At 48.2% G+C, this 13,485-nt stretch overlaps 1 protein-coding gene across 1 annotated transcript; it reads right to left on the bottom strand.

Moving 5' to 3' along the window:
• Positions 1 to 2,846: 2,846 nt before the first annotated feature.
• Positions 2,847 to 12,154, bottom strand: LOC125932284 (testis-expressed protein 13D-like). Its single transcript, XM_049644831.1, has 3 exons — positions 5,477 to 12,154; positions 4,380 to 4,888; positions 2,847 to 4,270 (listed from the first exon to the last, which is right to left on the bottom strand). Exon 1 carries the CDS (start codon positions 8,025 to 8,027, stop codon positions 5,487 to 5,489), a length of 2,541 nt encoding a protein of 846 aa, XP_049500788.1. The 5' UTR covers positions 8,028 to 12,154; the 3' UTR covers positions 2,847 to 4,270; positions 4,380 to 4,888; positions 5,477 to 5,486.
• Positions 12,155 to 13,485: the final 1,331 nt, after the last annotated feature.

Here is a 13,485-nt window from a genome sequence, read left to right as displayed (position 1 = left end):
TGGAACACTGCATATTATTTCCAAGTAAAACAAAGTTAACTTTCTCAGCAACTGTTTCTGTTGACTGGGGGGACAATTTGAAACCATCCAGCTACCCTGGAAGGTCTGTAACCCAAAATGATACACACTCAACTTGTATTTTTTTTTTTAAATCCTTTAACACTTACCGGTATTTAACATGTATTAAAACTACTAGCTTTCTACACAGATTGTTCCTAATGTGCGCTCACAGAAGCACGTGATAGAGTTCACAGAAGCTTAAGAAGGTAGTAATGATGGGTTCTGAGGTATTGTCAGGATTAGAGAGAGCCTAGTAAAATGGTCCATTCACCCATGAGCAGGCTGCATGTAATAATAATGGTAATAGTAATATTCACTGAATCCTCACAAAAATCCTAAACGTAAATGACAAATGACCACTTATTTGGAATTGTATCAAGTTTGTGCGAGGGAACCTTAGAGAGATACGTGCTTTTTTTTTTTTTTTAAACTTTTTTTTCAACGTTTATTTATTTTTGAGACAGAGAGAGACAGAGCATGAACAGGGGAGGGGCAGAGACAGAGGGAGACACAGAATCCGAAACAGGCTGCAGGCTCTGAGCGGTCAGCACAGAGCCCGACGCGGTGCTCGAACTCACGGGCGGTGAGATCATGACCTGAGCCGAAGTCCCAAAGTCGGACGCTTAACCGACCAAGCCACCCAGGCGCCCCAAGATACGTGCTTTCTTAATTTTAAGTGAGAAAATAATCATTTGTTAAATAGTGCTGTTTGATACACAGAACCTTTTGAAAACTGACATCTCCAGGTCAGAAAATATGATGTAACAATTGATGAAAAGGCTGATAACTACTGTTTGGTGTAGATTTGTCTCATTTCTTCTAATAGAACAGGAGATTGTAGAGGGCAGTAATAAGGACTTCCACGTTGCCTAACGCTGTGCCCAGTGCACAGGAAGCGTTCTCTGCATGCGCACTGTTTGCTTGATGTATAAAGTAAGAAAAAGCAGCTAGGGATTCCTACTGGCATTTCTTGCCTCTAGAGTTGACAGTAGGGAGGGTAGGATGCTTTTTTTCACAATCATTTTATGCCCCAGAGAAGTTGGGCTAGATGGGCCAGGATCTGACCTTACTGGAGGGATTCTTCGGTTCATTGAGTGCATCTAGTGTGAACCATATAGGAAGTTGTACTCAAGGAATTGTACTAGGTCTCTCGGGGGTATGGGTACCCGGTATGGCAGCACTTCCTCTGCCTATTTCATTGTGGTCTTGGACACCAGCCTTAAGTGCCAAAGAACAAACACAGTCCATGAGAAAAATCTGTTCAACAGCAACCTCACACTGTCCTAGGCCAGGATTGTTTCGGTATCCTTAAGTTTATGTGAGGCTTAGTTCCAGTGGACGCACTCACTCTATCCCATGCTAGAAGTGAGAAACACACTGCACCACAGACTACGAACCCACTGCCATTCGGCGTTGAGACTTTACAAAGCATGGGGTAAGGAAATTATGTATTTCTTTGCCACTCTGTCATAGATTTGGTACCACGATCTAGAACACATCCATTCTATTCTCCGTTTTGCAACACAAATCTGAAGCTCTTGAAGTCTCCTTTCCCCCTACTTCGTCGCTGAAAAGTATACATGCATATATATTAGACTGTTACGGCTGGCACCTTACCCACTTAAAACAAAAACTAAGGAATTCAGACAGACTTCAGATAAGCAGTCAAGATGGGCTCTATCTTAACAGTATTGAACTCGGCTCTATACAAACTTTTCATGAGGCTGGTCTGCTGAATCAAATACAAATCGCTTCCACTACCTAAGTTACCACCACCACCCCCTCTCTGTCTTGCAGTCATGAGATAATAAGTGGTCCTACTCACTGGCAGCAGCCTAGGCGGTCACATCACAAAGCTTGAGAAATTCCAAAAGAACAGCTTGGCCATGACCACCAGACTGCCACTATGCTTCCGAGTCTCTCCATTACCATCATTTCATTGGATTTAGGCATTGACGATCCAGGCTAACGTGCAAATATATCAGAGTAAAATGTTAGGGTACAATAATGGGAAAAACACAGACATTAGAACAAGTAAAATTTCATTTTGAAGCCAGGCTTCACAAAATCCCAAATTTGGGTATGGAGTTGCCATATCTGTAAAATGGGGGTAATACTACTCACTTTGAAGAACTATTTTTTTTTAATGCTTACTTATTTTTGAGAGAGAGACAGAGTGTGAGCAGGGGAGGGGCAGAAAGAGAAGGAGACACAGAATCCGAAGCAGGGTCCAGGCTCCGAGCTGTCAGCACAGAGCCCAACGTGGGGCTCCAGCCCACGGACTATGAGATCATGACCTGAGCCGAAGTCAGACGCTTAGCCAACTGAGCCACCCAGGTGCTCCTTGAAGAACTATCAATATGGGTACCTATTCATACCTTACAGTCACTAAAAGGGGTAATGTGCTTAGAGTGTCTGGCACATAGGAAGTACTCAGTGGTAGCTCTTGGCATCATTAATAATCTCTTGTACTCGTTACCACAGCATCCAGAGCAGAACCCTGAGGGTGAGGAAAGGAACAACCACTTGTTGAGGGCTCAGAGAAGTCCAGTAACTTGTTTAACATCACACAGCTAGTGAATAGCAGAGCAAGTATCTGAACTCAGGTCTCTCCAACTCCAAAGCCCAGGTTCTGGCCTCAGAAACCTGCTACCTTTTTTGTGTGTGTACCCAGCCCAGAAAAAAGTAGTGATTTGACAACGTTAATGATTCAGGTTGTTTTGGAAAAAGTCAACCCTGAAAGACTGTGATAATATTAAACTATGTAAAAGCTATGCACAGGGTGAGTTTGCTTTCATGCAGACCTAAAGGCATGCCAACAGAGTCCATTTGAAACCGTAAACGAAGCAACTGTAGTGACATCTGGAATAACCGATTACATCAAAATGGATTATTCTGGAAAACTCCCAAGTCCCACCTGTGTCCCATCCTCCCCAAATCCCAGGGAGCTATGAGCACACACAAGAGTATCACAAAACCAGCCCGTAACCCAGAAAACCTAGCTCTGGGTTGATGTCCTTGATGGTTCTCTTCCTCCCTAGGGCTCCCTTCTAGTAAGCAAGGCCTGCCGGTTATCAGGACTGAGGGGAGAGAAAAAGCTGGTGGGGTAGGATCAGTTCTCTGCCCCTTCCCTGTCCCTATACCAACCAGGCAGCCAGGCTCCACTCCGTTTGCCTCTGGGAACATTTCTGCCAGAACCTGGCTGTCTTCCGGAATCTGAGCACCTCGATGGGATTATGCATAGGAGGGAAGGGACAGTGCCTTGCGGGACAGAAACGCAGAAGGGAAATTTCTGCTCGTTGGACGTCTAGGAGATGGGGCCTCGGGGAAATGGCTTCTTGGTGCACACGGGGAGCCTGGACACAGGCATTCGGGCTCCCGGCCTAGACAGAAGCCCCCTCTCCACCTCACCTCTAGTGCCCCACGGGCCCAGGAGCAGCAGAGAGGCCCGCCTTCAGGGGACTGTGAGAGGACGCGGACAGTGAGAGGCGCAGGGACGATCACAGTGGACTGAAGGCCTCAGGGACGTTCCTCCTCCTCCCATTCTTGGGTGACCGGCCGGAAGAGGAGAGGCCCCCTAATAGTCTGTGGGATCGAACTTTCCCTCACTTCGGTGGGACCGTGGGAAGATGCAGGTTTCAACTGCCTGCCCCGAGGAGACACAGCACCCAGGAGACACGGCAGGCCGGTGCACGCTCTTTATTGTTACGATCAGAAACCTCTGACAAGAGTTTGAGCTTGGTGGGCCGGGATTTCCCGGGGGAACTCAAGAACACCTTTTGTTCAGACTGGAGATGGTCGAACTTCCCACCCCCGGGGCTCCCCCCACCTCAGGGGAGCGGACAGCCAATGGAAGAGAAGGGGCCCGGGGGCGTTCCCAAAAATGTTGGTGCAGTTCTTTTTTAATCCAGTTAGCTTTCCCAAGAGAAGCACCGTCCATGGCACGACGTCTGCCCTCGGAATCCATTTTGTTCTTCATCCACTCTTGACTGGAAAGGGGCTTGGGATGGTGGTGGCCCAAAGCTGAGGGCCTGAGTGTGTAGCCGACACTCCCCCAGGCACTTTCTCTAAGTGACTCAGCCGTCTTTCAGGCAACCAGAAGGATAGCTGTTCCTCTCAAAGGAAGAAACCAGCACAGTTATCAGAAATGTCCTGCCCATACTTTCATGAAGCCACTTTGCTGATCTTGGCCGCTGCTCACTTGTCTCACCTGGAAACAATGAGATGAGCAATTTGGTGACTCAAGTCCTGTCATGAAAGTCTCTGCTGTTACCCCCAGAACTACAAAAATACCTGGAAATTATGTCATTTGGGCTTACCTGAAAGCCACGCTCTATGCAAGGCAAAGAAGTCCTCATGTAATTTGTATCCCAAGTTAGGCTCTCTCCTGGTATCTAACCAAACTCATCAAATCAAGTTATAATGTGTGCACCAGATATTAACATATAAGTCTAGCTCTTAACACATACCAGACAATAACGATTTGTGTAATGAATTAAATGTTATCTATCAAATTTGTTATCACAGAATTTAACACCACAACACCCAACTCTTCCAAATTAATTCCTTGTCCCAACAGAGAAATTAAATTCTAACGAAATCATTTTGCCCTCCTTTCTGCCTTAACGAGCGCCAAAGCATCTCCTCTTCCCCGACTTCCTCTCACTCCTCTCCGCTCCAGCCAACGGGGGTCTCGATGAGGTGCAGGTCAGCAGGAATCAAGTGTGATTTCTGTAAACTCTTAGAAGATCTTCTAATGGGACAGGTTCAGCTTCTTCAGCAACAAACAATTTCTGTGGGGCTCGGAGACACAAAAACAGGCCCTCACCTATAAAATAAAAACCAGGAGCAAACATGAACACTGTAGCCATGTACAAAGGAACAATAGCATTTCCCAGGAAAAGCAGTGCTCCTGAAACTCAGTATAGTTATAACTCGAAAAAGACATGGCTGTTCCCAGCCAAAGACACAGCACTTTCAGAAAAAAGGACGTGAATAAGAAAACAGAAGAGAGTGGAGGGGAGGGCGGGGGAAGGCTCCAAGACTTCAGCTTCTCCAGGGTGTCCACCAATCGGCATCAGCCATTCAGAATCCACCACCTGTGAATGTCAGTGCAATTAAGAGAAGTTCCTTTTTAAAGAATATGATCCTCAAAAGCAGTCTTTGTTCAGGTAAATTTTAAAAAGTATATAAATACATTTGCATTTATGTGTGTATGTAGTACCCACAACGATAAAAAGTTGTTACTTTGGGTAATAGAATAACGGATTGTTTTAATTCTCTCTACACCAATTTTGGTTTGCAAATCTTCTGTGAGGTACATAAGTTACTTTTTGGTCAGAAGAGGGTCCTATGAAATTGGTTTTTCTTTGGGCTTATGAAATCGGTCTTTTCTTTCGTTTTCATTCTTACTTACCTTTCTTAAATCAGTGAGTTGGTCCTGGGTCCAGGCCTCTACTCTCAACGTCCACACAGACTTCCTTGCATTTATAGCAGGCCTTGCGCCATGAAAAATTCATGGCTTTACACCGTGGGCACTCCCAACTCTCTGGGCCGCAGCCTGAGGCAGACTTCTCCTGGTGCAGGAGACCCAGAGCTTTTTTCCCTTTTGGTTGCTTGGCCTTCTGCCCCTGAGGCTGCTGTTTCATTGGGCTTTCCCTCACACCACAGCTCCGGCTGTCCCCCTGGGGGGGCGCCTGGGGCCTCTGTAGACCTTCTTCCAGGCTGTGGCTCCTCCTAAACCCCGGGGGGTACCTCTTTGGACTTTCTTCCTGGCTATGGCGTCTTCTGTCCCCCGTCCCCTGGGGTCTTCTTGGACCTTCTACTTGGCTGTAGTTCCCGCTGGCCCCCAAGGAGAGCATCTCCTGAGGCCTCTCTGGATCTTCTTCGTGGCTACTGCTTCTGCTGGCAACAAGGGGGGCCATCCCTTGGGGTCTTTTTGGACCTTCTTCCTGGCTGTGGTCCCTACTGGCCCCCAGGGGCACCATCACCTGAGGCCTCTTTGGATCTTCTTCCTGGTTGTGTCTCCCACTGGCCCCCAGAGGTACCATCTCCCAGGGCCTCTCTGGATCTTCTTCCCGGCTATTCATCTTGCTGGCACCAAAGGTAACCATCTCCTGGGATCGCCCCGAACCTTCTTCCTGGCTGAGGCCCCAGCTACCCCCAAAGGGGACCATCCCCTGGGCCTTTGCTGGCCCTTCTTCCTGGCTGAGACTCCAACTATCCCCAAAGGGAACCATCTCCTGAGGATTCTCTGGACCTTCTTCCTGGCTCTGGCCCTGGTTATCTTTAAGGAGTACCACCCCCCGAGGCCTCTCCGAACCCTCTTTCCGGCTCTGGCTCCAGCTATCCCCAAAGGAGACCATCCCCTGAGGCCTCCCTAGATCATCCTCCTGGCTGAGGCTCCAACTATCCCTAAGAAGTACCACCCCCTGGGGCATCTCTCGATCTTCTTCTTGGCTGTGGCTCCAGCTATCCCCAACAGGAACCATTCCTTGGGCCCACCCTGGACCTTCTTCCCGGCTCTGGCTCCAGCTACCCCAAAGGGTGACCATTCCTTGGGGGTTCTCTGGACCTTCTCGCTGACTCTGGATCCAGCTCTCCCCAAGGGGGACCACCCCCTGGAGCACCTCTTGATCTTCTTGCTGGCTGTGGCTCCAGCTCTCCCCGACGGGAACCATCCCCCAGGCCCTCTTTGCACGGTCTTCCTGGCTCTGGCGCCAGCCATCCCCAAGGGTGGCCATTCCTTTGGCCCACCCCGGACCTTCTTCCTGGCTCTGGCTCCGGCTGTCCCCAGCAGGAACCACCCCCTGGGCCCTCTCTGGACCTTCCTCCTGGTTGTGGCTCCTGCTCTCCCCGACAGGAACCGTCCCCTGGGCTCTCTCGGGATCTTCTTGCTGGCTGTGGCTCCAGCTATCCCCAAGGGGGACCACTTCTTGAGTGTTCTCTGGATCTTCTTCCTGGCTCTGGCTCTGGCTCCAGCTATCTCTGACAGGAACCATCCCCTGAGGCCGCTGCGGACCTTCTTGGCTAAGGCTTCTGACGTCCCTCAGGGGGACTGCACTCTGGAGGATCGCAGGACCTTCCGCCTGGCTGCAGCTCCTCTGGTCCCACCGTGGGACCATCCCCTCTTGGTAGCCCACTGCAGCACGTGGACCAGGTGGCCCGATCCCCAGAGGAGGCATCTGATGTGGAACTACTGCAGCTTCTGCATCCATGACTACTACTGGCGGCAGAGGTGGCGAGACGGGGAATCCCACGGGGAACGGGGCACGGAACGGAAGCAAGTACCGCACGGGCACTGGCAGAGCGGGCTGTACGGCCTGAGCCCAGGGACTCGGGGGTCCCGGCACGTAGAGAACAGCCACCGGGGCCGGCACCCGGGCCTCAAAATACAGCCTGCTGCGCAGCCCCCTGGCCACCACATCTGCATTCCGGGGCCATGCTATGGCCCCAAGTTGCTCGGCCGGAGGCCCAGGCACTCTCTCGCGGGCCAGCGGCACGACCCGGGAGGCCCTCTCCACCTGGAGCAGCCGCCCGCGAAGCGCGTCACACTCGACCAGAGTCTGCTGCAGCGCAGCCTGTGTGGAGCGCAGCTGTGCGACGGCCGACTCGCGCTCCCCGCGCAGCCGCTGCAGCTCGGAGGCCAGGGCCCAGGCAGCCGTCTCGCGCTCCTCCACTTGGCTCTGCAGCCGCCGGGCCTGGCGCTCCTGCTGCTCCCGCTGCCTGGCTTCCACGCGCACGCTCAGGGCGAGCGCGCTCCACGCACAGGCCCTCTTCGTGGCGCGCGGCACCTGCGGGTCGGCCAGGACCGTCCGAAGCCGCTCCTCTACCTCGTCCCAGGGCCGCGAGCGCAAGGCCGCGTAGAAATCCGGCCCACCGCCGTTCATGAGGACTTCGTCGTTGATGAACCTGATCACCTCGGTGTGGCGGAACCCGCTGGCGTGGTCCCCAAAGTCGACCGCCATGGCTGCTGCGGCCTAGTTAACTGACGGCCGCGAGCCTAGATAACCGTCTAACCGTCTCTCAGGCAATGCTGCCCCTGCCGCCGCCCGTAAAGGCCCACCCCTCACGTCCCCAGTCGGTTCTACCGCAGTCTTTTTCCAGTCCTGGCCTCCTCCTCAGCCTCTCCTCCCTCACCGCCTCACTTTCCTCACAGAGAGTAAAGCGGACGCCCTCACCGCGCCAGCCCCACCCGGCGAGGGTGTTACACGTCACAGAGATGACGCCTGAGTCACCCTGCAAGGCCTGCTGGGAGCCGCCTCCCTCTGAAGAGCGCCCCGTAGAGGGCGAATAGGCTGGATGGCTGCACGGGGCGCTGCCGTGAGCCTGGGTTAGAATTTGTTTCTAAGAACCTCGGGACGATACCCAGCATCGTGGAATGAATTCCTAGTCGGGTGGCAGGGTTGCCTCGATGGGCGCCGTTCTATTCTTACCTCGGTTCTCTGGCCCATAACTCTTCGGTACTCCTTCAAACCTTCGACGGTCAGTCACACTGTACACTTCCCTCGTCATTCTGAACGATGAACTTAGAATCCCTGTCCTCAAGAAAATCCAGCGATTGAGCCATGAATGCTCTGAACTTGCCCTATAAATTCACTCTCGTGTTCACCTGATGGACGGTTCTCGGAGAGTGTCTCTCTTCCACTTTTAGAGTAAATGTTCCCCTCATAATCTGGGTCTTCCCTACAAGAAATGCCGAAGAAGTGCCTTAAACTGCACCGAGTGATAACTGGAACCCACACACAGAAATAAAGCACGTGCTAAAAGTAAGTGCAAAAATAGTATTCATGCATTTTGAAACTCTTTTTTAAAATACAGGATTTTAAAGATGACCGCGTAGGGTGTCTGGGCGGCTCAGTCCGCTAAGCGCGGAACTCTTGATTTCAGCTCAGATGATGATACACAGTCATGAGATCCAACCCCGAGCCCGGGGTTGGGCTCTGCGCCGACAGCACGGAACCTGCTTGGGATTTTCTCTCTCTCCCTCGTCCTCTTCCCCTCCCCAACTCGGGCGCCTGTGTGCGTGGGCACGCTCTCTCAAAACAAAAGTTCAGAAAGAGATGACTGCATAAAACAATACAAATCTGCAAAGATGTGATTTGTGGCAATAACAGTATAAGCTAGAATGAAAGATTTTGTATACTACTTGAAATTAAGTTTGTATTTAATCTAAAATATACTGGTATAAATTAACATCTTAATTGCAATCCCAGAGCAGACACCAAGAAGATAAACAATATGCAGAAAAGGAAATAAGAAGGAAATAAAAATTCTTACAAAAAAAGGAATCAATGAAACATAAAAGAAGGCAGTAGTGCAGGAATTGGGGTAGAGGGAGCTATAAGACATATTAGAAAAAAATGGCAAAGGGCACCTGGGTGGCTCAGTTGGTTCAGTGTCCGACTTGATTGCAGCTCAGGTCACGATCTCGAGGTTTATGAGTTCGAGCCCTGCATTGGGCTCCGGGCTGACAGTGCTGAGCCTGCTTGAGATTCTCTCTCTTTCCCTCTCTCTCTACCCCTCCCCTGCTCACCCTTTCTTTCAAAAGAAAGAAAGAAAGAAAACAAATGGCAAAATGCCAGAAGTCCTTCCTTATCAGTAATTATAATAAATGCAAATAGTGTGTAATTAACAGGCAGAGATTGACAGAAGAGATAATATTTTTTTAAACAGGATACAAGAGATTCATTTTAGACTCAAAGATACAAACTGGCTTGATAGTAAAAAGATGGAAAAGGCTATTCCATGCAAACAGTAACCAACTGAGAGCTAGAGTGGCTCTCCAAACATCAGACAAAGACTTTAAGACAAAAACTGTTAAAACATAAAAAAGGATATATCCTATGTTTCAAAATGGTCAATCCCCCAAATGAGATTTATCTCTGGAAAACAAAGGTGGCTCAATAAGTGAAAATCAATCAATGTAATACACTACATTACTAGAATGAAGGAAAAACCCCATGTGATCAACTAATAGATACACAAAAAAGCATTTAAAAAAATGCAACAGATTTTCACGAGAAAAATGTCTCAAAAAGCAAAATAGATAGGAAGTTCCTCAACCTGAAAAAGGGCATTTATGAAAAATCAATAGCTAACGTTACACTTAAGGGTGAAAGACTCAAACTTCCCCACTAAGATCAGGAGCAGACAAGAATGCCACTTTCACCACTGCTGTTCAACATTGTCCTGGAACTTCTAGCCAGAGCAATTAGTCAAGAAAAAGAACTAAAACACATCCAAATTAGAAAGGAATGAGTAAAACTCTCTCTCTTTATAGAGGGCATGATCTTCTATATGAAAATTCCCCAATAATCCACCAGAAAGTTACCAAAACTAATAAATTCAGCAAAGTAGTAGCATACAGGATCAACATATAACAATTAGCGGTATTTCTGTATACTAGCAATTCCATCTCCAGAAAAATTAAGAAAATAAGTCCATTTTCAATAGCATCAAAACACTAAAATACTTAGGAATGCATTCAACCAAAGAGGTACAAGATATATACCCTGAAAACTGCAAAACATCATTGAAAGTAGTTAAAAGGGGGTCCCTGGGTGGCTCAGTCGGTTAAGCATCTGACTTCAGCTCACGTCATGATCTCACGTGTGGTGGGTTCAAGCCCCGCATCGGGCTCTGTGCTGACAGCCCAGAGCCTGGAGCCTGCTTCGGATTCTGCCCCTCCCCCACTCACTCTTTGTCTCTAGCTCTCGAAAACAAATAAACGTTAAAAAAGTTTTAATTAGTTGAAGAAAACCTAAATACATAGAAAGATGTCTTGTGCTCACAAATTGGAAGATATCATACTGTTAAGATAGCAACGCTCTCCAAACTGATCTACAGATTCAATGAAATCCCCATTAAAACCCCTGCCTTTTTCTTTTGCAGAAATGTCAAAGCTGACCCCAAAATAACATGGGCAAGAGGCCCTAACAGCCAAAATAATCTTTGAAAAGAAAATTAGGGGCACCTGGGTGACTCAGCTGGTTAAGTGTCCGACTCTTGTTCTCGGCTCATGTCATGGTCTCACGGTTCATGGGATCGAGCCCTGCGTCAGGCTCCGTGCTGTCAGCATGGAACCTACGTAGGATTCTCTCTCTCCCTTTCTCTCTGCCCCTCCCTGGCTTGAGCTCTCTCTCTGTCTCTCTCTCAAAATAAATAAATAAACTTTAAATAAATACATAAATACATAAAGTTGGAGAATTCCTTTTTTCCTGATTTCAAAACTTACTACACAAGGTTAGAGGATCAAAACAGAGTGGTACTGGCATACTGTGATAGAATTGAGAGTTCAGAAATAAACCCATGCATCTAGGGTCAACTGATTTTTGACAAGGTGCCAAAACCATTCAATGAGGAGGCAATAAGTCTCCAACAAGTTGCTCTGATATAACTGGATGTCCACATGTGAGAGAATGAAGGTAGACTATTACCTCAGCCCATATACAAAAATTGACTCCCGTTTTCTTTGTTTTGTTTGCTGTGGCTACTTGTTTGAAGTTGTTTTAGTTACTTTTCTACAAGTTTCTTTTTCTTTCTGTTACATGGCCACTGAGGTCTGTGTTCCTTTAGCTCAGCGGTAAGCTAATGTATTGACAGAGTATCTATAAACACCTGAAGCCCCAAAATATCTTTTTACAGAAGTTTAAAAGCTCCCCCACTCTTTGCAGATTGCCTCTGTGTTGCAACACTCCTTCCATGCTTAGCCAGGCCCTTTACAACACTGCCTTCACCCTTACTTCCCACCTGTACAGAGCCTGAAGGTCAGCTGGAGGTGAAAGTTTGGGATCTTCTCTGAGGATTAGGCCCTTTCTGAGTAGGCATCCAGTATTGGTCACGTGGCTGGCTCAGTCTGACTGAGGTAAAGGGTCTGACTCTTGATTTCGGCTCAGGTCATGACCTCAAGGATGTGAGATGGGGCTCTGGGCTGAGGGCGGAGCCTGCTTAGGCCTCTCTGTCTCCCTCCCTCTGCTCCTCCCCCACTCATGCTTGCTCTTTCACTCTCTCTTTCTCCCTCTCTCTCTCTCTCAAAAAAAGCCCCCATTTCCCCGCATGCCCCCTTTCCCACTCTCTTCCCAGCCTTTTTGATCTGTCTCTTGCTTGTCCTGACTGCGATCCCTTTCCCCGGGCTGCTATGGCCAATTCTTTTGCCTTTAAGTGCTTTTTGCCAAATGCCATCTGGGAAGCTGCCCCAGAGCTGGAAACACTCTGTGTCGGGCAAACAAAGGCAATCCCCTCGTGCGCCAGTTCTTCAGGGAGTCACCAGACAGATGGAAATCCACAATCACAGTTCGGTGGGAATAAGGTCTGTATTGCTCCCTCAGGCACTTGGCAACCTGCACCAGAAGTACAGGCTGCTATCTTCATGGCCACCTCCGGGCTGGTATGCGGAGAAGGGGAAGTAGATCATTTAAAACATCAGCAAACTCTCTTGCTGCAATGCACCTGCTTCTTTCATTAGGTTTTGCCCCGGTTGCTGGAAATTTTCAACTAGACTCCAGAGTTCTATAAAAGTTGATGCTGACCGTTTTTGCCAGCTCGTTGATGGAGGGATGGAGCCTTGGAATTTTCTACTCTCCCATTTTTTTTTTAATAAAGAATGCTATCATAGCCCAAAAAACATGAATATTCCAAATAAGATTAGTTTCATCTCCTTGTCATCTCTCATTCATCATCATGCAACCATTACCTCCTCCAGGAAGACTTACCTGACCACTCCAGAACCAATTCTGTAATTAGTTTTTTTATTCTTCTTTCTCATCAACTAGACAGTTCCTTGAGAACGAAGACTGTATGCTTTCATTTCTGAACTCCTAGCACTTAACATGGTTCCAGGTACATACTAGTGCTTATAAATGCCAAAGGGAGGGGACAACGGAATCCTGAAAGATAGGGGAGAAGGAAAGAAAGTGGGAGAAACAGAAACTAGTCCATGATTCGTACAATCCTGATTAAAATGCAGACTGAAACCTATAAGGCGAGATCCTTGCCATGGTTTCAATCCAAAGAAGAGTAATTTTTTTAAGAGACACACATATCCCTAAGGGAAAAAAATTCACCATCTCCAAAACAGCTATGTTTTGAGGAAGTGCTTTCATACAATGTTAAACTTTATAACAACTTGGAACTATTTTTAAATTAACGCAACAACACTTCATACATGCCAAGTTGTTTTGAAATTATTATTAAATTTAAGATACTTTGGATCTTCAAGACCTTCGTGGAATCAATTTCCACTGTATTAAAATGGGAAGATGATATATAATAGCTTATAAAGTGAGATTTGAAAATTAACGTGAGGGGCACCTGGGTGGCTCAGTTGGTTGAGCATCCAAGTCTCGGTCTTGGCTCAAGTCGTAGTCCCAGGATCGTGGGATCGAGCCCCACATCAGGCTCGACACTGAGCATGGAGCCTGCTTA

The sequence above is a fragment of the Panthera uncia genome, chromosome X (assembly GCF_023721935.1).
Source record: "Panthera uncia isolate 11264 chromosome X, Puncia_PCG_1.0, whole genome shotgun sequence".
In the NCBI taxonomy this organism is placed as follows: domain Eukaryota; kingdom Metazoa; phylum Chordata; class Mammalia; order Carnivora; family Felidae; genus Panthera; species Panthera uncia.
Note: the sequence above shows the minus strand (reverse complement) of the source record. Positions and strands in the feature narration are given on the sequence as shown.

Coding starts and splice junctions, on each gene's coding strand:
- LOC125932284 (XM_049644831.1), bottom strand. CDS start 8,027: ATGGCGGTCGACTTTGGGGACCACGCCAGCGGGTTCCGCCACACCGAG.